At 47.2% G+C, this 23,140-nt stretch overlaps 1 protein-coding gene across 2 annotated transcripts in view; it reads right to left on the reverse strand.

Annotated features, from left to right (window-relative positions):
- LDLRAD3 (low density lipoprotein receptor class A domain containing 3) overlaps positions 1-23,140 on the reverse strand; it is a 258,525-nt gene that overhangs the window by 169,164 nt on the left and 66,221 nt on the right. The window contains exon 1 of one of the 2 annotated variants that reach the window (XM_012649578.1): positions 12,499-12,640. The exons of the other annotated variant lie outside the window; for it this stretch is intronic. Coding sequence (XP_012505032.1) covers positions 12,499-12,586 — 88 coding nt within the window. The 5' untranslated portion in view covers positions 12,587-12,640. Of the gene's footprint in view, positions 1-12,498; positions 12,641-23,140 lie in introns of those variants that run through there. 2 annotated transcript variants of the gene reach the window in all.

The raw sequence follows: 23,140 nt of genomic DNA on the forward strand, positions 1-23,140 counted from the left end.
GAACAGAGGAAGCCAACAATCCTTCCACCTGACAAGAGAGAACAGGACCCAAGATGGTCTTCAGACCCTGCACATTTGTTTAAATCCCATGGAGAAAGAGACACTGATTTTCTGCCTCCCCCCACAGTGAAGGGCATGGATGATAGAAATAAAAAACTCGGGCACATGCAAATGATGCCTTTCCAAGAGTCAGGGACCGTATGTGAATTTGAAATTAACTTGAAGCTCTACAGTGCTTCAGAACACGGAATACCTCCATGTAACCTGTTTCAGTCCTTGCCTTCCAACCACCAATTCTAGAACACACAGCAGCCTCTTATCCTGAAGACATTCCCCACATTTTATAAATTCCTCTTTCAGGGATCTTAACAATGGACATGGTATTAACCACGTCAAAAGCCAAACGTTCCTAAAATGTTTTCTGAAGGGGGCTATGCAGTTACTTTTTGACCTCAAAGACTCTCTAACCCCATCCTCTCCCACTCTAAAACCATCAGAAAACTAATCTTTGAGTGTTACTAGTAAAAGAATCTCTCTGGTCACATGTCTGCATTATATAAATGCACCACATCCTCTTTTTTAAATTATTATTTCCTCATCTGTCTCTGAATTTTTTTTTAAAGCCATTTGGCAATTGCACACTAGCTGTGCCGCAGATGAAAGTGCAAGTCTGCATAAAAAAATAAAAATAAAAAGACTGCACAGTCACAGCCTAACTTGGATCAGCAAGATTTGTCTGGATGTGCCAAGAAAAAAAAAAAATTTTTTTTTTGATGTTCTGTGATTTTGCAGCCATTTAAATTTTATTAGCAATTACCAAGCCTGTTACCATTACATCTCACAGTGATAGCCAGGTCCTAGCAACGAGAGCATGCCAGAATGACAGAGGCCCAGGCGACCTGGACACACTCGTTGCAAAAACACAGGAACATGACCCACCTCCTCCCCAGCTCAGAGCTTTTTCATTAAGATTCTCCTTCTGCAGGCAGGGAAAAGGCAGCACACAGCGCTGAGAATAATGAAGTTCTCCAGAAGTGGTGAGGAGGACTGGCAAGACGGAGTGAGGCCGATATTTGTGCCAAACGGTTGATTTAAAAGATGACTTTAAGATGACTCCACGCCAATAACTGCTCAGCAGGTGACAGTACTGGCATTTAAATTGGTAGTTTCCAAGACAGCAGTGGCAGGTCCCAAGCAGCAGCTGCTGTCGCCTAGGAGGGACTGAGGGAGCTGGAGGAGGCCTGGTGAGATTTTGGTAGCTGCTGTCCGAGCCTCCCCATCACCAGCAAAATAGGATTAGAATGTCACCAGCAGGGATATGTCACAGGCAGCTGTAACTAAATAATCAAACAGAACTTTCTAAGAACTAGGAGATTTGGTGACTTCTCCTGGAAGATACTAAATTGGATAGTTCCTCCTGGTTCTTCTCTAGGCTCCAGGAAGCCCAACCTCAGTAGACTTGACTCAACTTCTCCAACCAGACAGTCTGGGGTCTTTGGTCGCAGATCCCAGGGAAGGGGCACCAAGACCCCTGGTAGACAGTCTGATTCTTCTCACCTCCAGGCAGGGGGTGGGGGTGTCAGGGGGAGCTCAAAAGAACTGTAGTTGGAGTGGGGCACCACCACCCCAGGCTGTCCCACACCCCAGCCCTCAGAACTGGACCATCACAGGGTCCCTAAGTTCTGTCCCCTGAAAGTGGTTCAGGGAAGGGGAGATGCTAATTTTGACCAACGTGCTGTTGACCTGAACAGCCACAGTATATCTGAAACTGAACAGTCCACCCTCCTTAGCTTAGGCAACCTGTTAGAAAGTAGAATCTACGGAGCATAATCCAGCCCATCTTTGCTGCCGGAAAGAGCAAAAATTCTCTGACACTCCCAAGATTCTCCCTAGCAGGGCCCAGTGCACCCCTGGGGAAGAGGGAAGATGGAAAAGTGTATTTTATTAAGTACCTGCTATGTGCCGGATGCCGGCACTTCCATATCTATTCTCCCACTGCCCCCTTTCCCACCTGCCACCACTTTGCAGATGAAGAAGCTGAGGTTCCAAGGAGGTAAGTGACTAGCTAGTGGCAGAGCCGGGATTTAAACCAGAAATGTGATTCCAAGCTGCCAATTAAGAGTGCCACTAACATGGATTGAGTGCTTACTCCGTGCCAGCTGCTGTTTGAGGGGTTTTCAAGGTTTTAGCTCATTTAATCCTCACAAAAATTCCATGGGCGTTAAGAGGAAACCGAGACTACATACCTTGCCCAGGTTGCACAACTCCCAGGTGATGATGGAGCCAGGATTCCACGTAGGCACTGTGGCAGGGCCAGGTCCCCCTCCAACTTTGTACCCCACCTTCTATCCTCCAAGCACAGCGCAGTGTGTATGCTAGGAAAACATACACACGTGCTACGTTTATCTGTTTGGAAATGTTCAGCGCCCTTGGCTGAGACATCATGTGTTAATCATCAGAGAAAATTACTGTACTTCACTGAATCCAAGATGCCACCGAGTGCAAAGGCATGCCACTGTTCTATGTACAACTAAGAAAGAAACGACTCCGCCAATTAAACTAGGACACGGTCTTTTCTTAGTCCACTGGAAAATGTGAAAGAAAAATGTGTCTCGGAACTAAAGAAATACTGGAGGCCTTAGAAAGAGTAAGATGGTGAAACGCATGATAGATGCAGAACGGACAAGAGTCTCTGTGAGTGCAGAAAGTATTCTAATATATGATTTTTCAGGAAAACCCGATAATCCCAATTTTTATGCGCAAGTTCCCAATTTATAAACATCGGCAACTAATTGTTTTCAGTGTCCTTGTGCAGGACAAACAAAATCTGACTGCAGCCCAAACTGGCTAGAACCCCAGTTGGAGCCCTCCCAACGTCCCGGCAGGGCTGGAAGGCAGAGAGCTGGTGACACTGTGTTTAGTCTACAGCACCTCTCCCACGCCCATGGCTATTAAAGGCACAGAACTTTCACAGGAGGCCACACACACTAACTAGCATCGGAGTACCTTTCCATCATGGAAGTAGCAAAATCAAGGCACCAGGTGATAGAAGAAAGAGTATATATAGCAGACTATTTTGTGTGTGTGAGAGATAGGGTCTCGCTCTGTTGCCCTGGCTGGAGTACAGTGGAGAGATCATAGCTCACTGCAACCTCGAACTCCTGGGTTCAAGCAATCCTCCTGCCTCAGCTTCCCAAGTAGCTGAGACTACAGGCATGCACCACCACGCCCGGCTAATTTTTTTATTTTTTGTAGAGTCAGGGTCTTGCTATATCGCCCATGCTGGTCTTGAACTCCTGGCCTCTAGCAAACCACCCACCTTGGCCTCCCAAAGTGCTGGAATTACAGGCATGAGCCACTGTGTCCAGCCTCTCTGACTTTTTTTTAATACTTATTTTCTTATTTAAATCACTCCTCTTAGGCTTTCAAACCACTCTGGTTCTATGGACACACTTGGTCCTGTTCCATAATCACCATGCAACAAGGAGAAGGGTAAAACAAGTAACACTGAAATCCCCCAACGGGATGCAGCAAGAGTCCACACAGCATGGGGACCACCAGGGAGCTGAGTCTGCAAAGGCCTCCTCCTGTGGGAGCTGCTGGTTGCTGGGAGCTTCACCTCCTCCAAATCTACCAGTGGAGCAGGTTGAATAGTGCCCTGGGACCTGTGAATGCGACCTTATTTGGAAACTGGGTCTTTGCCAATATACTCAAGTTAAGATGAACTCATACTAGGCTAGGGTAAGCCCTTATCCAATGATCAGGGAATTCTGGACACAGAAGTACAGAGACACAGAAACTGACACACAAGGAGAGCACTGCCAACACCTTGACTTTGGACATCTAGCCTCCAGCACTGTGAGAGAACAAACTCCTGCTGTTCTGAACCACCCAGTTGGTGGTATTTTGTTTACGGCAGCCCCAGGAAACTAAAATACCCAGAGAGTTTTGGAGCTCTTTGTATTTCTCCACCTAGTGTGAAATAACCAGCATCTTCACAAATCTACCAGGGGCCTTTTAGAAAAGTTTGCATAAGGTCAAATTCCTGTTAAGTCAAGTGTAGCGTGACAACCTGGAAATGCCCGTACGGAGGTGGCCACCTGGGAGTTTATGCTGTGATTCCAGCATCTGGACTGAAAGTCTTTCCGCACCAAGGCCATGAGGCACGAAGCGCACATCTGGAGCGGAAAGAGGGGATCCAGGAAACAGTTACTTCTACAAGTTCTGGGCCTAAATTGTTGGCGGCCACAGGGAGCAGCGCTGGTTTCAGGCCAGGGCAAGGAAGGTGGAGGGGACCATACACCCACGGAGGCTGAAGAAGAGTGTTCAAACAACAAAGCAAAGCACCGTCATTGTGTGTTCAGCTGTGCGGGGCTCCAGCAGCGCAGAGAGCAAGCCCGTGAAGGCAGAGGCTCCCATCTGCATGCAGCCCAGGTACCTCCAAGCTTCCTTCCCTGCGACCTCCACAGCCTGGCTAACCTCCTGCTGTAAAATATTTGTTTCCTTCCCTTTTGTACCAGCTTGGGCGTCTGGCTGGCTCCCTGGAGCGCTAAGCTAAAGGAAATTTCGTGAGAACTCATGATTATGTGTTCAAGCCTCTCTCCAGTGAAAAGAAGATATTGACCCAGCGAATGAAGGTGTTTCCATGGTGTAGCTTCTCAATCTGTGAGCCAGGCAAGGGGCGGGGGGGGGCTGGGGCAAGGGAAAGTGAGGTCCTGGAGGGTAGGGCACAGGCTGGAGCAGTGACTTCTAGCATTGCACTGGCCATGAATGTCACCAGTGTATTTGGGTTGGAGGAAACAGAACCAGTGAGCACGCACTGGATGCTTAGCTCAAACAGGCATCAGTTGCAAATCTCGTATCCATTAGCTCACATAAGACTCAGCTGACCTTCACCTTGTCTGTACCAGCAAACAATACCTATTGTTTAAGGGCCACTCCTTTCCAACTGGCTTATGGTCTGGACACAGTACTTGTTAGATGTTTTAAATATCACCCTTGGAGTAGGTGCTGCTATCATCCGCATTTTACAGGAGAGGAAATAGGTGCAGAGTAACGTGGTAAAAATAGCGCCCAGGGCCTCCAAAGTCATACACGGGAGCTGCCTGGCCCCAAAGCCCCTGTTCTTAACCACAGGATTTACAGTCTCGCATTTCAGATGAAAGAAATGAAGTGAAGTGAGGGTCATGTCTGGAATTACCTGAGACACTGAAAAGCAAATACACAAACAAACGAAATAACTCCATTAGAAAACGTGAATACACATAGGTCTGGGATTTCCGTCACACCGTAAGTGCTGGGAAAGTGTCTGTCTTTTCATTCTGAAGTGTTTAACGGACAGAGCATTAAACCACGATGATAGCGTCTAGACGCTTCTAAGAGCCTTGTTTCCGGAGGCTCAACTCCTGCAGAAGGCCACTGGAGTTCAGCACTTAACAGTGGCTCGCCTGAGCCCAGACCTGGAGAACAAGGGACGCCTCCCTCACATGACGAGGCCGTGGGCCCCGAGCAGGAACAGAGGGCTGGCTCTTCCTGAGAGGCCGGGGGACGGCGGTGAAGAAAAGGCCCACACCGACTGGGCCGAGGCTGGCTCACAGACACCCCAGTGGCTCCAGCATCCCCTGGGAAGCAAGTGTCTCCATTTCCTAGGGCTGCCATTACAAAGGACCACAAACTGAGTGGCTTAAAGCAACAGAAACGTATCCCCTCACATTTTTGGAGGCCAGAAGTCTGGAATCAAGCTGTCAGCAGGGCCATGCTCCCTCTAAGACTTGGATGGAACCTTCCCTGCCTCCACCTAGCTTCTAGTGGCGGCCGTCAATCCTTGGCCTTCCTTGGCTTGCGGTGATATCACTCCAGTCTCTGCATCTGTTGTCACCTGGTGTTCCTCCCTCATAGCTTCATATCATCTTCTTGTAAGGACACCATTCCTACTGGATTAAGGGTCCACCCTACCCCCATATGACCTCATCTTAACTAATTACATCCACTCCCAAATAAAGACACATTCTAAAAAAATGAGGGTTAGGACTTCAACATATCCTTTTGGGAGACACAATTCAACCCATAACAGTGAGGTTCTTACTTTCAAATCGTTCAAGAAAAAGATGGAAGCAAGATGCCTGTGGATGTCATCCTGTTACACCGCTATGGGACAGCTATCACTCCCTCAGTAATGATTTTTAAAAAACAAGAGAGATGGGTTGGTGGTTGCCTTAAGTTTGCTAGGGCTGCCATAACGAAGTTCCAAAAACTTGAGCTTAAACAACAGAAATGTATTGTCTTGCAGTTCTGGAGGCCAGAAGTCCAAAACCAAGGTGTCAGGAGGGCTGGTTCCTTTTGAGGGCGGCGAGGGAAGGATGTGCCTTCTCCTTGGCTTGTGGGATGGCTGTCTTCTTGGCATGTGTCTTCACGTGTCTTCCTCCATATGAATCTCTGCAGAAGCTTCCTGGTTTCCAGAGGTGTGCTGCGTGTGGAGCCAAGCATTAGGTGCCTTGGTGAAATAGCTGAATTCCTGGCAAAGCTTGATAAAGATAATAACTCAGAATCCAGCCTCTTCCCTAATCCCTGCTTGCCCTGTAGCACCAGGTTTAAAAGAAAACGTTACATGTGGTGCCACCTAGAGGCAGAAGGTGAGAAAAGACACTAAAAAGGAAAGAGGCAGAGCATGGAGGGAGTATAGACAATCTCAACCCCGGCTTTCTTACCCTTTTATATTTCTTGGCGATCATTATCCCAGACTTGCCCTCTCAACTCTATCCCATGGATTTATGCCATCACGCCAGAGCAATGAGAAGGCATGCTCAAGAAATGGTTGGGAACACCAAAAGTAAATAAAATTCAAATACCATTTTTACACCTACTTTCTATGACTCAGGATTTAGAGATTTATTATTATTTTTTTAATATAGACAGGGTCTCGCTCTGTCTCCATAGTTCACTGTAACCTCGAAGTCCTGGGCTCAAGTGATCCTTCCATTTCAGCCTCCTGAGTAGCTGGGACTATAGGTGTGTGCCACTACACCCGGCTAATTTTTTTGTATTTTGTAGAGATGGGGGGGTCTTGCTATGTTGCCCAGACTGCTCTCAAACTCCTGGCCTCCAGAGATCCTCCTGCCTCAGCCGCCTAAAGTGCTGGGATTACAGGCAAGATTCGGCCAGCAGAGATTCATTAGTATTTTATCATTTGTCAAGGTCCTCAAATCTATCCCTCCTCTACATTCCTCACCACACACACACACACACACACACACAGAGGGCCTGAGACTTTAAAAGTCTGTGCCTACCTGGTCAAAGACATCAGTCAATATAGTAATAATTTTCCAAAGGAGAAAATAAACCTCTTGTGACAAGGATCCCATACATTCAAGATCTCTCCCCAACGTGGCCGGGACATAAAGAGATGGCAACTAAAATCTGACACAAAACCGGAAGGAGATCGTAAGGCGCCTGACTCCAGGTCACGTGTGGGTTCTGGAAATTTGGATTGCCGCTTTATTACAGAGAGTGGCATCGATTAAAGTATACTCTCTTGGAGGAAAACGTTTCAGAGACTCACAGGTTTTAAAACTCATTTCCATAGGAAAACATCATTGACATTTTTGAATATTTTTAAAAAGCGTGTTAGTCAAAATAATATGTTATAATAACAGTACGATCCCACTCAGCAGGGTAACAGAGACCTGTAGAAAGACCGAAAGACCCCACTGGGGGTCTCTGATGAAGGAATGTTATGGTGACTTGTTTTCTGGGCCAACCGGCAAGCTCTGCGGAGTCACTCTGTGGCTTGGTTTCCTCACCTGGAAATGACAACAGTCCCTTCCTAAAAAGGCTGTTGTGATGATGAAATGAGTTAATATAAAATAAAGTGCCTGGGATAGTGTGGCCCAGAGGAAGCTCTAAGTACACACCATTGCTCTCATCATAATCGGTGCTTTCAATGGGGCTTCCACATTTTTCTAAAATGTATCTCTATTCCTTTTACTACAAAAAAAGTTATTTGGGTTAAAAACAAAACAAAACAGAGTTTCGCTCTGTCACCAGCCTGGAGTGCAGTGGTGTCATCACAACTCACTGCAACCTCAAACTCCTGGGCTCAAGTGATCCTCCTGCCTCAGCCTCCAGAGTAGCTGGGACTAGAGGCATGCGCCACCACGCCTGGCTAATTTTTCTATTTTTTGTAGAAACAGAGTCTCGCTATGTTGCTCAGGCTGGTCTCAAACTCCTGACCTCAAGTGATCCTCCCACCCTGGCCTCCCAAATGCTAGGATTACAGGCAAAAAAAGTTATTTGGACAAAACCATCATTGAGGGCATTCCACTAGCCAAGAACAGAAATATACTCAAAGTATCCCCAAATGAGCCTCTTCTCCAGATTCAAGAGGCAGAAAATTTAATGTCTTAACAGAGTTGGAAACTAATTTTAGTCCATCAATAGACATTTCACAAGGAAATACAACTAGGAAGTACAGGTCAGGGAAAACATCCAACCTCACTAGGTAATTTTAAAAATAAGAAGTTAAAATATATAACTGTTTTCAACTATTAAATTAACCAGAAAAAAAATATTTTTGGAAGATATTTAATATTACCCAATGCTGCCAGAACTAAAATACAGTCACAGTTTTCACACACTGCCAGCGAGAGAGCAAACTGGCACAAATCTTTAGCAAAACAAGTGGGCAGTCTGTGTCCGGTGCCAGAAAAGGCGCCTGCCCTTCAACCCAGTCATTTTATTTCTGAGAATTTAGCCTAAAAAAAATTTATCAAAACAGGGGGAAAGTTATGTCCACCCTCCTTATACTGTTTCCAACAGTGGAAAACTGGAAACAAGGAGAATGCCGAACGAACTATGAGTCAATCAATTGTATCATACAAGTTAATGACATTAAAAACGATAAAGAGAAAGATGAAAAACAAAAACTACAGAAAAATGTTACCATGTTACAACGTTACATGAAGAAAAATACCAGAATATGAAACTATATACTCATGGTGATTACAACCGGGGAAAAGTCCAAATGAAAACTTCCAAGATGCTAACAGTGGATCTGAGTACAGACTCGAGGTGCGAGTCCTTTGTTTTTCTCCTCCCTTCACCCCAATTTTTACAATATGTGATTTTATTACCTTTATGGTAAAGAAATGTCTTCCTGTCTTATGAAAATCTTTCTCTGCTGTGGCTACAGAAGGGCTGCTCACCGCCACGTGTCCCACCACGACACATCCCCCCCGGCTCTTCCTTGCTTGCCCTTTGAAAAGGGCAACGATCCTCTCTCTCTTTTTAAAAATGTGTTATCTTCTCAATGCCAAAGCTCCACAGGGCACTCGAGGCAAACACCTGTCTGAAGCGGGTACATTGCCACCTTCACTCCTGTGCCCCTAAGTGCCCAGCTGTTCCAAAGAATCAGAGAATGCGCTCTGTGACCCATGAGCTGGTCTCCTTCCCACGAGGAAGGCGACAGGAATTCTACGTGGACCACTCCCAGGGTGGCCTTGAAAAGGCTCAAGTTGGTCACCCTGCAGCCTCAGCCCTGCCCACCCCGGCTCTGGCTGAAACCACCGTGTATTCCTGTCGTCTTGGTACGGATAAGTTCCTTAATTGATCTTAAACATTATGACTGGCTCTGGCCGAAACCACCGTGTATTGCTGTCGTCTTGGTACGGATAAGTTCCTTAATTGATCTTAAACATTATGATTGGCTCTGGCTGAAACCACCGTGTATTGCTGTCGTCTTGGTACGGATAAGTTCCTTAATTGATCTTAAACATTATGATCAGCAGAAGTTAAAAAGCAGGAGAGTTCGACACCCCACCATAGGGGAATGGCTGGGTTACAGTGTATCTACTTGATGGAACATTAGGCAGCCTCCCAAAACAACCGGGAATGAATGAATAGTGCCACAATAAACCACAGTCTATTCAGGTCTTACAGTCTGGGAGATATGTGTTTCTCTATGCCCTTCCATGATGCATTAATAACAATCTCTAATTACCTAAAATTTGTTTTAGAAAATATAGGATGTGGCCAAGGACCTCTAATGTTAAGTAGAAAAGAGCAGGTAATTCAATCATACATCCGATCTCATGATGATGACCATATAAAATAGTTCGTGCCAACTGACCAGTAATAGTTGATGTTTACGAGCCACTTAACCGCACGCAGGCGCTGTGCTGCGTGCCTTATACATAGTAAAACTTCGACACTAAGTTCCCATGCTAAGTATGGGCAGCATTATTACTCCTATTTTGGAGAGGAGGAAATTGGGGCACCAAAATGTTAAAGAATTCTCTTTAATCCTCCCAATGGCTAAGGTTTAGAACGTTCTGGTAACTTTCTCAAGATCACATAGTCCCCTAAGCAGGGAGAAGGGCTTGGATTTGGACATAAATAGTCTTTCTCCAGGGCTCACACCCTCAACTCCGAGGAATGGAAGGGAGTATATAAGAAATTTAAAATGAAAGTAGAATTTCTTTTTGAAAATGAACTTTTTTTCCTTCTCTTTAGTGTCTAAAACTTTCTAATCTTCTGTTTTCACAGTTTAAAGACAAAAAAAAAAAAAGAAAGAAAGGCCACTGAGGAGAGGTTAATGCCTGTGTTTGGGCGTATGGTTTTTAAATTATGTTTTGATCAAAAGACTAAATAAATGCCAGTCGAGTCTGTACCACACTTGAGTAGAGCTGGAAACGAGGAGAAAAAAATGATGGTGGACCGACAAGAAGAAGCCTGTTCCAAACCAAACCAAGCAGCTCCAAGGAGCTGCCGGCAACATCTTTTTTAATATTCTCTCTCCGCCACTTCTTCCAGTTTGAGCACGAATTCTAAAATCAGGGGACTGGATTGAGAGAGGACACAGAATGTCACAGGGTATGTTAGTATCACACGGCCGCTACTGACAAAGCTGGGAATACTATTTAAGACTCTAACCCCGCATTCTTTCACAAACTGATCATGTGCCGAGCATTCCCTGGTCAGCTTATGACAATCTGCATTTATTGGAGTTCAAATACACACCATATCCCGAAAATGGTAATTCCAAATGCTCGTATGCTGTGTGATAATCCTCAAAACTGGACAGATGATAGCTCTCACTTATGCTACCTCATTTGAAACTCAAATTACAAATGTTACATTTCGAGCAATTTTGAAGCCATGCTAGAAACAGGGAAAAGCTGAAATAGACATAATACTTCTTAAAAACTCTGCAAAAGTAGAAATGCATTATGTATAATCAATGATAGATTCAGAAAAATCAATATGAAATATTCCCCTCCCCCAATTTTCCCACCCCCAGAACTTCTCCAAAGAGCAGAAGCAGGCATCAGGGATACTGGCTTCCTTTGGTAGGCAAAGAGCCAGTCTCAGAGCTGGCAGCTCGGTCCAGAGGATGGGCTCCAAACCCAGTGCTCCTTCCTGTGCGTCAATAAACGGCCTCAAATCCCCGTAACAGATATGTGAAAAGTTCAGATGATTATCCTGTCCTCAGCCATTTCCTCAGCTGGCTTCCAGAGAGACAGGAGGCCCAGAGCCAGAACACACAGTTCCCCTCTGAGAGAGGCCACGTGGCTTGGTGCCCAAAGCCCATGGAAGAGCCAAGAACCATCGCCCGGTCACGTGGTCCCAAGGCGGTCACCCATCAGACAACCTGTGCCCACTACTGTCAGGCACGCTTCCTACACGATGCCCAGGAGGACGACCACACGGGGTACCAGGGCCAAGCTCACTCCACCCCTAAGGGGCAAAGAGCAGGATCATTTGACTCCCTGGACGCCCCCCTAACTCACACCCCAGGTGCTGCTTTTCTGTAAATTATTACTAACCCAAATCTCAGGCAAGTTTCAGGGGCTCGAAACGGGTGAAGAGTTGAATAAGGAAGCGGGTGAGGGGATCCCAAAGCCCACCAGATCCTGGTGGTGCCCATTTGAAGGTGACGTCCCCAGCAAGGGCCCAGGCCGTATCTATCGGCAGAGAAAAGGGAACAGGGAAAGCACATCATTATCCACAAGGTACCAACTTGGTGCTGGATCCTCGGCAGGATGCTACACCTCATTTAATCATCAAGAAAACTTCACAATGTTCTGCGGGATGGTTACCAGCACGGGCCTTGGGGTCAGGCGGCCCTGGGTTCCCAGGCCAGATCTGTCACTTGCTGGCTGTGAGGTCCTGCAGCTGCATAACCTCTGGGACTGTCAGATGGCTCAGATGTAAAGCGAAGGCAATGACAGGCCCCCAGGGGAGAGTTTAGTAGAGGCTGATGGTAGAATCCTTGCTTGCCCAGAGCTGTGGCTCCCCCACCACCAAGATCCCTGTTTCTGCACAGACCGCACTGCTCTGACACAGAAGGACAGAGGGGAGAAGGCAGGACTGTCGGCCACAGGCCCAAACCCACCAGCTTGCAGCAAGCAGAGCATGCAGGGTCCAAGCCAGCTCAGGACCTCCTCCCCTCTGCCCCAGGGCTGCCCCCATCCCCACCCCAGCAAAGGGCTGGGCCACACTCACGGCACTCCTTCTCGTCACTCTTGTCGAAGCAGTCGGGCAGCCCGTCACACTGCCAGGCACCCGGGATGCACCGCCCATTGCTGCACATGAAGTTGCCTGGAATGTTGCACTCGTTGGTGAAGTTGTTCCCAGGGAGCAGCTGGCTCTCTGTTGAGGGGAGGGGACAGGGAGGTCAGACAGCACAGTAACAGCAGCAAGGACCTGAGCCCCCAACCAACGGAAAGGACTGTTGTTCAGCATATGTGAGACTTCCAGAAGGTGACCCGACCTCCCTGGGCCTCAGTCTCCTCATCTGTGAAATGGGCTGATAATCGGCCCCACCCCAGCCCTTGAGATTCTGAGAGGACTAAATGGAGAAACACAAAGAATGCACTTAGCTGTCAGACACAGAAGGAGCGCTCACTGACTTTTTTTCTTTCTCCATCCACAAAATGGATTATAAAATTCAAATGTTTCTATCTGGCCACCAGCAGTGGTTAAAAAATTAAAGTTCCAGACAGAAGTGAGCACTGGACTCCCAATATCTCCAACAGTAGGAGCTGCAGGATCTTTCCAGGCTCGGGCTCTGCAGCCCCTACAATCACAGACTCCCTGAATTGGGGCCCAGTTGGCAGGGCTTCTGGGAGATCATTTCACTCTAGGAAACAGGAGCCCAAATCTACAAAACCAACCTGCCTGAGTTCTCATGGGTAGGAAAGGCCAAGTTGAAACTGGAACTCAGGCCTTTTAACCCCCAAGAGGGCACTATGGTCACAGAACTGCTTGTCAAGAGTTATTGGAGGTTGAGAACCAAGCCCCAAGGTTCAGATTCAACTCCACTGAACATGGTCATACAGAGTCAGGGTCCCCACCCAAAACGCCCAACCCTTAGACCAGAAAGCAAACACAGAAGGCCAGAACCACGGCAGTGGTGGGGAGGAGGGGGCATGAATCCACCCCCCAAGGGATCCTGGGGGCAGATTTTCAAGGGAGCTAGGATCTGATCGATTTCACCCATCTGAGCCAGTGTGATCAAAGGCTGGAGGATGAAGAACCATCTGGAAGAAAAAGAGTCTTTAAAGTAGAAACAAATAAAATAAAATAAAAACCCAGTCCCTCAGCACACCATAGCTCCAGAGCTCCCTCCTGAGTCATTCCGTAAGCATTTATTGGGCATTTATGACCAGACACCTGTGCTATATCCTAAAGACAGAGGCAAAAGCTAAGGCTCCTTCCTCCAGGCTGGAAAGGCACAAGCCATGTAACAAGGACAGGGGTGTCTAGACCTGCCTGGTGGTAACACGAGCACAGAAGGACCCGTTCAAGCTTTGCCAAAGAGAAGCATCTCTAGATCCCCTGACCTCACACCCTCTGCCACACCACATCCTTCATATGTGCTGTTCGTTTCACCGGGGATGCCCTTCGACCTGCTGGGTCTCCTAGTAAAACCCGACACGCCCTTCAGCAAACAACTTCTCTGCTGTTTTCCCTCTGAAGTGTTCCCTGGCTTCTCCCAGTACAGATGAGCACATACTCTGCAGTCTGGCGATGGTATTACTGGGGTGATACTAAAAATACTGTATCACTAGAACAAGCGGGCAACAACCAATGGGAATTGGACCCAGCCATAAGCAAGCACCCCATCGGCCCTAGTGCCACGGAATCTCCCTGTGGACCGACCGTCTGCCGCACTGTCGTGAATCAATAATGCACATGCATGTCTCACTGCTGAAATGGAGCTTCCACAGCTCACTGCAGAACTCTAGAAGAGAAGCTACAGTGAGGGGCTCCACCCTGCCCAACTACCCACATCCGAACCCTGGAAATCTCCCTCGTCCCCTCCTCTCTCCATCAACCCCTAGAGATGGCCAATCTCCAAGTCCCCCGCGCCACGACAGCGACTACTCCACCTCTCTTACCGGGACGGCTGCCCTGCATGGCCTCCCAACTTGGCCCTCTCTAATGCATTCTCCCCTGTGTGGACAGAGGGATCTTTCTCAACAGCAAATCAATCGTGACATTTCCTTAGTTTAAAAGGCCACTGAATGGCTCCCTGGTGTTCTTAAGATAAAGTCAAAATTCAAAGAAATCAAAAAAGAGTCGAGGAAAGAGGTGGCATTTACAGTGGATGTTGACGGATACACAGAGATGAAGAGTAAGGACCCTTCCGGCCTAGAGAACAGTGTTAACAAAGACTCCACGCAGGAAGGCACAGCCCAGGGCATGGAAGGGTATGGAATAAAAAAATCATTCAGCTCTGATTGTGAGGAAGTGCAAAATGTATTGTGCTACTATTTCTCCCATTCTGCTGCCAAGTCAGCCATCACTAATCAATCTCGGCACTCTGTTCCACCGAGCCCAGAATCAAAATCAGAGTCCCTCTCAAGACTGGACTCCGGAAAACCGCCACCAGCCCCAAGAAGAACACGCAACCAATTCACCACCCCCTGGTGAGGGCTTGAGGGGGAACCCAGAAGGACAGCCAGGCGCTGGAGCCCAGCCAGACACCAAATGCTCAACCCAGAAAACCCACACAATTCCAGCTGTTTTGTAACAACTGCTCCAGGCTTCCCCAGCAAGCAGCAAAGTCTTCAGGGCTCTGGAATGTAACTGTCATTCTATTTTATTTGGAAATCACTTACACTTGCTTTTGTAGAGCTAGCTCCTCGAAGGCAAGCCCCCTGGAAAAGTCACAGCAACTGTGAAATCTTGTTCTGATAAACAGATTTCCGGAACCAGAAAATTGGCCAGATTAGATTCCAAAGTGCTTGCTCTGAAAGTCAATAAGCCTGGCGGCGCACGGGCTTGACAAATGGCTGGGTGGATACGGAGACTAAATACCACGTCCATCACACACAGGTGGTCCTGCCAGCCACGGGGCTCACAGTGCGTTCCTGACAGGACCAAGGATTCTGGGGCCTGGGGAATGATAACAGAGAGGCACGTTCTTTTTGTCCCTCTGAGCAACTCCATTATGCATGCAGGCAGCACACTGCCTCGTGCTTTAGGGAAGTGACATCATCAAACTCAAAAGCACGAGGAGAAACCCAAGCAAAAGCAGGTTAAATCCTTTTGATTCTGGCTTCAAAACTTTCCTCAAACCATCCAATTTGCCTCACTGAACTGGTACCACCCAATCCAAGCCACCATTATCTCTTGCCCCCATTCGACCACTGGTTCTCAGCAGGGAACAATTCTGCACCGCAGGGAACACGTGGCAGTGTCTGGAGACATTTTGGTTGTCATGGCTTGGGAGAAGGGAGGGTGCTGTTAGCATCCAGCAGGTAGAGGCCAGGAATGTTGCCACATATCCTGCAATGCACAGGACAGGCCCTACCCAGGGAACTGTCCAGCCTGAAATGTCAGTAGTGCCCAGGTTGAGAAACGCTGCTTTAAAAAAACCTTTGGATTTCCACTTCTCACACCCTCCAGTTCCATCTCCTCACACAGAGTGAGATTTTAAAACACAACCGATGGCTTCTCTGTGTCCTTAGAATGAATCTAAAACTCGCCGCGGCTTACAAAGCCCAGCATGATCCAGCCCCTGCTTATCTCCGCGACTTCATTTCGAACCATTTCCTGGAAAACACCACTGTCCTCCCTGCCACGAGGCCCCCAAACATGCTGTTTGCTGACCCCAAACATTCTTCTGCCGACCTTTCATCTCGTGTTATGGGCTGAGTTCTGTTCTCCCCCAAATTTTATAAGTCCTAACCCCCAGTATCTACAAATGTGACTGCTATATTTGGAGACGGGGGTCTTTAAAAGGTAATAAAGTTAAAATGAGGGCACTAGGGTGGTCCTAATGCAATGTGACTAGCGTCCTTATAAGAAGAGGAAATTAAGACACAGACAACCATGTGAAGACACAGGGAGAAGATGTCCACCTACAAGCCAAGGAGAGATGCCTCAGAAGAAACCAACCCTGCCGACACCTTGATCACAGACTTCTAGCCTCCAGTGTCATGAGAAAACAGATTTCTGTTGTTTAAGCCACCCAGCCTGCAGTGCTTTGTCATGGCAGCCCGAGCACGCTCGTACACCTGGCTAACCTCCTCATTTGCCCTTCAGACCTCAGCTTACATCACTCTGAGATCCCTTCATCGATATCCAGTCTAAAGCTGGTCCCCCTGCTTGACACTCTGATAGTGCCCTGTGTTTTCCTTTGCCCCACCTTGTGCCTACTGACGCATCTGTGCTGTCTCTCTACTAGACCGAGTGCCCTGCAGGCGGAGAGGCACTGTGCTGTCCGCCTCTGCACCCCGTGCACCAGCACTCCACAGGTCTCCATTAAACATCTGTGACCACTCCATGTGTTCAGTTACCGCTTTATTCCCCATCCCTTGTACTCTTCCTTGGAAAGTTCCATCTACCCCTTGTCTCATCCCCCTAGAATGCGAGTGGGATCTGTACATACATAGTTAAAATAAGGGACATGGGGTGTCTGGATTTGTAAAAGTAAATTACTACCCCGTCTGCTTTAAAAGAGGTTAGAAATCTTTTCAGGCCGACAGCAGGACTTTCTAGTGGCTGAAATATTTATCCCATCTTAGTGTCTTGGGACACATTTAGAATCCAAAAAAGACAAGCATTAGCAAGAAGTTGGCTAGCTGGGCTCTCTCCTCTTCCCTTTTATTTTTTTCATTAAGCTGAAAAATGAAAAAGAGTTGCCCATTTTCACTGCAGCACATCACTTACTTAAAATAACTACACCATCTGCACCAAGAATGAAAAAAAAAGAAAAAAAATCTAAGTCCTCCCCCATTGGACAAAGGCAAATAGCCTGCTGGAGCAGCTCCTTCCAAAATTTCTGGCACCCACAAATTTATACTTGATGAGGAGGCCAAAACGGGCAACTACAAAAACTCGGACAGCTGCTGCATTCCACCCAAATCATTCCAGAACATGCACTTAGCAATGCTGACTTTTCCAGCTGAGAAATGGGAATTCTCTTCTACCAGCTGGAGCCCTCGGGGTTCTCTCCTCTCCTGCCGCTGGTCTTCCCTCCCGGGGGTACTGCCCATCATGATGCAATACAGAATTGACATCTGCAAACCATGACATGTCCCACTTTCAGATTTCTGTCCAATGGCCTTTATTTTGACTCTTTGCTTCCTGGCAATCCGAGTCCACAGGGTCAATGAAGAACAAAAGCAGGACACACATATACAGACACACGGCTTAGCATTCAGTTTTGCAGATCTCAAACAGATCTTGCCTAAAACCTCCCCAGAGAATTAACAACCTCTTCCCACTACCTGGTGCCAAGAAACATAGCGTTATGAGGCCACTGAAAGCCACCGTCTGCCTTCCCTGTGACTAGTGTCTTCAAACATAAACATATGCTCCATGCACAGGCACAAGTAAGACCAGCAAGTGAGCTGCTCTGCAATGATTTGTTTGTAAACATTCCTAGAAAATCCCCGGAGGCCTCTCTGACCCTAGACTGCTCTGCATCAGTGTCAGATGTAACCAGAGACATCTGTCCAGTGCACTTCCCAGAGTCATTCGGTTATCATCCAACAAACCGCTTCCTGCTGGAGCCTGGCTGGGGGCGGGGCTGTCACCAAGAAAGGAGCAGTCATGCAAGGCTGTCTCAATCTGGGGTGAGGACGTGTCTCTCTGGCTCCAACTACCTGCGCACAGCCAGGTCTCCAGCTCTGTCCGGACTCTTCAGGCTGCCCTGCACTGTGAGATTATTCCAATAGCTTCAGCCTCCATGTACCCATCCGTTCAAGGAAGATACAGCCCAGGGAAATTGGTAAGAAGGTATGTCATGACCCCTGGGTTCAGTCCAGTACTGCCAACCCTTGGCAGTCACAGATTTCATATTTCTACTTCCATGGCCCTGAAGGAAGATGGTGTGTAATTTTGTAGCAGGAATAATTTATGGATAGAGCAAGTCACCTGGTTGGTGAGTGAGCCTAGCTGTCCACCAGCAGTCTGCACTTCTCACAGCTTTATGGTTTATTTCTCCCTTAACGGGTGAAGCAACATGCGTTAAAGAATGACACATGCTTTGTTTCCTTCTTAAAAAACGAGTTAGCCAAGAATGCCTGGTATTAACGAGGCAAGCAAAGAGAAAGCAAAGAAGTCTACGAAAAGGACGGTTTTTCACCAGGAAATAGTATCATAGGCTATTTTTGTCCTATATTTATAGCCTCATTAAATGCGTTAGTGCATTTCATGAGGACAATTATGTGGAAGCCACGTTAATGTAGTAAGGTTGGCAGAGCCATCGGGGATGCAGGTCTTGTAAGGTCCAGGGTCCACAATGTGGGCCCCTGACAGCCAACCTGAAAGATGTTATTCATCATGACGCCGACCTCCAAGGTGAGCACTGAGCCCCAATCCCACCCTGGGGGCATCCCTCCTTAGGCTTCCTCCAACAGCCCTCAAGAAACCCGTTATTATGGACTTTTCACTAGGGAATATCCAACATCTACTGCAACACCTAATATATGGAAAGAGGTGAACATCACTGCTTTTCTACTCCTTACAATAACCCTATGAAATAGGCACCATGCCCATTTTGCAGATGAGGAAACTGAGACTGAAGAAGTAACTTGCACAAGGTCACACAGCTAGAACAGGTCTGCCAATGGCCAGTTAGTGTATATATTTCAGGTTGTGCAGGCCAAGAGTCCAAATTAAGGACATGATGCAAGTACCTATGTAAGAGGAGAGAAAACGATATTTCACAAAATTTTATTCATGAAATTCAAAATATTTTCATAGTCACAGAGAACGACTTTCAGTAATACAGGTTTACTAATGAAAACAATGGGATCCTTTTTGAGGGGGTAATTAACATTTCACCTAAATGAGGTTCAAAGTTAGCGTTCCCTATCATCCAAATACATTGTAAATGTCGAATTTTTTTTTCCCCCAACCATTTAAACACATAAAAACCATTCTTAGCTCAGGGGAGTGTCTAAAAACAGGTGGTGGCTGGCTTTGGCCCATTTGACAACCGGCCCCTGTGCTGGAAGACAAGTCTATGTAAAATAAGAAAATGACAAAGGCGCCCAGTCCCGTCACACCTGCCGCACCCTGAGATGAGTCCCGCTGATAACTGGCTGCTCCCCCACCATGAAGGCAGGGACCTTGGCTGCCCTGTTGCCACTGTTGAATCCTAAGCAACTAGCACGTGCCAGGCAGCCGGCAGACACTCCGCACACTGTTGAAAGAATGAAGGGGGACGAAACTTGATGACCCCTAAGGACCTTTCCAGTTCTGACACCCTCAAGTTCTGTGAACTTGTCTACACCTGCCTGGAACCCATGGATACTCTGCCATGCAAAACGCAATGGATAAATGAGACTCCGTCTGCAGAACACTTCTGAGCGCTTAGGAGGAAAGGCACAGACGCGAAGAGCTTCCGGAAGAACTTGTGCAAGCAGTCACTTTCACTCACACCGGTGTCATCGCCAAGGGCCAGGTGGCAGTCGAACCTGGGAAAGAACGTGGAGCAGGAGCCATCCCCACACGCTTTCTGCCTTTTTGGCTTCAGGCAGCGGCAGCAGCAGGAAGTCAGTCAGGCAGTGCCACTAGACTGAAGGAGGGGACAGGGGGCAAGTTTACAACCAGTTTTATCAGGCATGGGATAAGCCAGGCTTAAGAGAGGCCAGTCAAGCCTGCACTTCAGCACCTCTCAGAAACAGCCAAGGGCCAAGGAGAAGGATTTCGCTCCCACCTCGAGTGCAGCCCAGCCCCATGTGCCCAGGGACAACTGCGACAATTACCACCGTCACTGGGAACCATTCTGCAGCCTGTCCTCTGCCTGCGCAGGTGTCCCCAGGCAAGGCAAGGATGGAAATACAATGGCCAACAAGGAATAAGGCCAGAAAAGCAAAACGATCTTCATTTAGGCCCCAAAGCATATCTTTATGAGCTCAGAGTAAGAATTTCTAAACTAAGATTCAAAGCACAGGCCATAAAGGAAAAGACTGATATTAATAAATACAACTGCATTAAGAGGTAAAACTCCTGGTTATCAATAGATACTATAAACAAAGCTGAAAGAGAAGCCACTCACTGGAAGAAGATGCCTGTCACATACATGATCCACAAAGTATCGGCACCTGGAATTTTCTGATAAAACTCCATAAGAAAACATAAGTGACCCAATAGGAAAACGGACGGAGCACATGAACAGGTTCTTACACTGATGAGGAAACTCAAACAGCCACTTAAGATACACTCAACCTCACCTGTAATCAAAGAATGATTAACGACACAAGGACGCTCTTTCACAACCACCAGACTTGCAAAAATTTGAAGGCTGACAATCTCGAGTGGCGCAGAGAGGGGAGCAACGGGAAGTCACACATTGTACATGGCGGAGGGACTCCGAAGAGCAATTCGGCGACTCCCGAGGAAGCCGAACGTGCTCGCACGCTTCAACCTGGCCAGTCCTCACCTCCATCCGGCTAAAAAACATACTGTTTTAATGGATACATACAGGTGAAAAAGTATTTTTAAAACATACAGGAAATCCTATAGTACAGGTGTGAAAAAAGAAAGAAAAGAAAACCATATAGGAAAGATAAATACCAAATTCAGGAGAGTGGCTGCCTCTGGCAAACGTGATCAGAGAGGGTCTATACAAACTTCAAGATTTCTGTCTTTAAAACAATCTCAAGGCCGGGCGCGGTGGCTCATGCCTGTAATCCCAGCACTCTGGGAGGCCGAGGCGGGCGGATTGTTTGAGCTCAGGAGTTCGAAACCAGCCTGAGCAAGAGCGAGACCCCATCTCTACTAAAAATAGAAAGAAATTAATCGGACAACTAAAAATATAATAGAAAAAATTAGCCGGGCATGGTGGCGCATGCCTGTAGTCCCAGCTACTTGGGAGGCTGAGGCAGGAGGATTGCTTGAGCCCAGGAGTTTGAGGTTGCTGTGAGCTAGGCTGACGCCACGGCATTCTAGCCCGGGCAACACAGTGAGACTCTGTCTCAAAAAAAAAAAAAAAAAAAAAAACAATCTCGAGTAAGCACAGCAAAATATTAGAACTCAAGGGCGCTGGGAGCCAAGTGCACAGGCTTGCTTTCTATTATTCTTGGTAACTTTTTCTGCCCTTTAAAAAATGTTTCATTAATAAAATTTATTATGAAGAACAAAAATTGACACTAATGTTTGAGGAAAAATCCACAAAAGACATATGGGAACCATTTACCACTGTGTTCTAACTCCGAAAGCCCCATCGACGATAGAAGAATGCGAGATAAAAGGCGGCAAGTGTTCGCACTGGAAAAGAAAGAGCAAATGCAAGGACATCCACGTCAGAGACTCGTTCTATCATGAACTCTCGTTTTCTGAAAGGCAGCAACAGTTGCAGGGCAGAAGCTGATTGTGGAGGAAAAAATAAACATATCTAACATATCTCAGAAGATAGACTTACCCACCCAACTTATTAAGCCACGGCATTCCAAAAACAGAAATAGCAAGGCCTCACCAGTAGGTCGGGTATTTTTTAAATCCTAACTTTCTGAGAAGTCAGGGTGGGGACAGCCACAGTAAAGCTGCCTTCCTCAGAATAGTCCACACTGTCTGCTTCCCAGGCTCAGCTGGGGACAGCCAAGGCTGTGACTTGGTAAGTAGGGCCCCCTGGCTTTTGCCAATAAGGAGGGGCAAAGCACACAGAGCACAGTCTAAAACCAAGGTGTCCAGCACAGGAGAGTGGGTATGGGAGGGGGCTGGGGTCGTGGAAACCAGACAGTGAAGCCCAACCCTGCACTCTGTCCCTCCCTTCTACTTGGAAGGCAGCTTGTTGAAAAGAGCATGGGCTCAGGAGTCAGCCAGACCTGGGTTCAAACGCCCAATTCTCTTATAACCGTAACTAGCTGTGTGATCTCAGGTAAGTGAGTTATCCTCTCTGAGCTTCAATTCCCCATTTGTAAAACTGAGGTAACCCCACTTCCCTGGCAGGGATGCTGAGGTATATAAGGATGATACAGATACAGATATAAACTATACACAGATATAGGTATAATATGTACATAACATGGATAGAAGGATAAAGTGTTTATAATAGAGTAGGTGGCATATACTTGGGGTTTAGTAAATAGTACTGGCATCTGTTACTCCTTCTTTCCCTCCACACATCCTTACTGACTCCCCTCATCACAGAGCTGTACTGTCAGTGGATTCAGGGAAGGCTGGGTCCCTTTACTCTCCTTGCCTCTCTAGAAAGGGTACAACCCAGGCAGGTAGGAAGCCTGCTGGAATTTGGGCTGATTGGCTGGTCACTTAGGTCCAGAAAAGCAGGCCCTGGGGATAAACACTGGGTTTTAAGGACCTAATTAAGGAGCTCATGGTGCAGACCCTGGCTGTGTGTCTTCTAACACACAGTGGCCTCAGCTCAGTTACTCCTGAGAAATAATTAGCCCTCCTTAAATCATTCCCGAGGCTCCTTAATAGCAGCCACACTATAAACACGAACCAGCCCTTTCAAACAACATGGTTATGGGGCAGGTCAAAAGAAAAAGGCAGATAGGACCCTCCATTGGGCTTTGGGGAAGTTGCTCACCTCCCCGGTCCTCAGTTTCCCCATGTGTAAAATAAGGCAGTAACAGATGATGTCTAAGTTCCTTTTCAAGTCTTAACTCACTCACTCTTTGTTTCTGCAGACACATGGCCATCACCATAGCAGGCAAACACA

This window comes from Propithecus coquereli, unplaced genomic scaffold (genome assembly GCF_000956105.1).
Source record: "Propithecus coquereli isolate 6110/MARCELLA unplaced genomic scaffold, Pcoq_1.0 Scaffold30, whole genome shotgun sequence".
Lineage (NCBI taxonomy): Eukaryota > Metazoa > Chordata > Mammalia > Primates > Indriidae > Propithecus > Propithecus coquereli.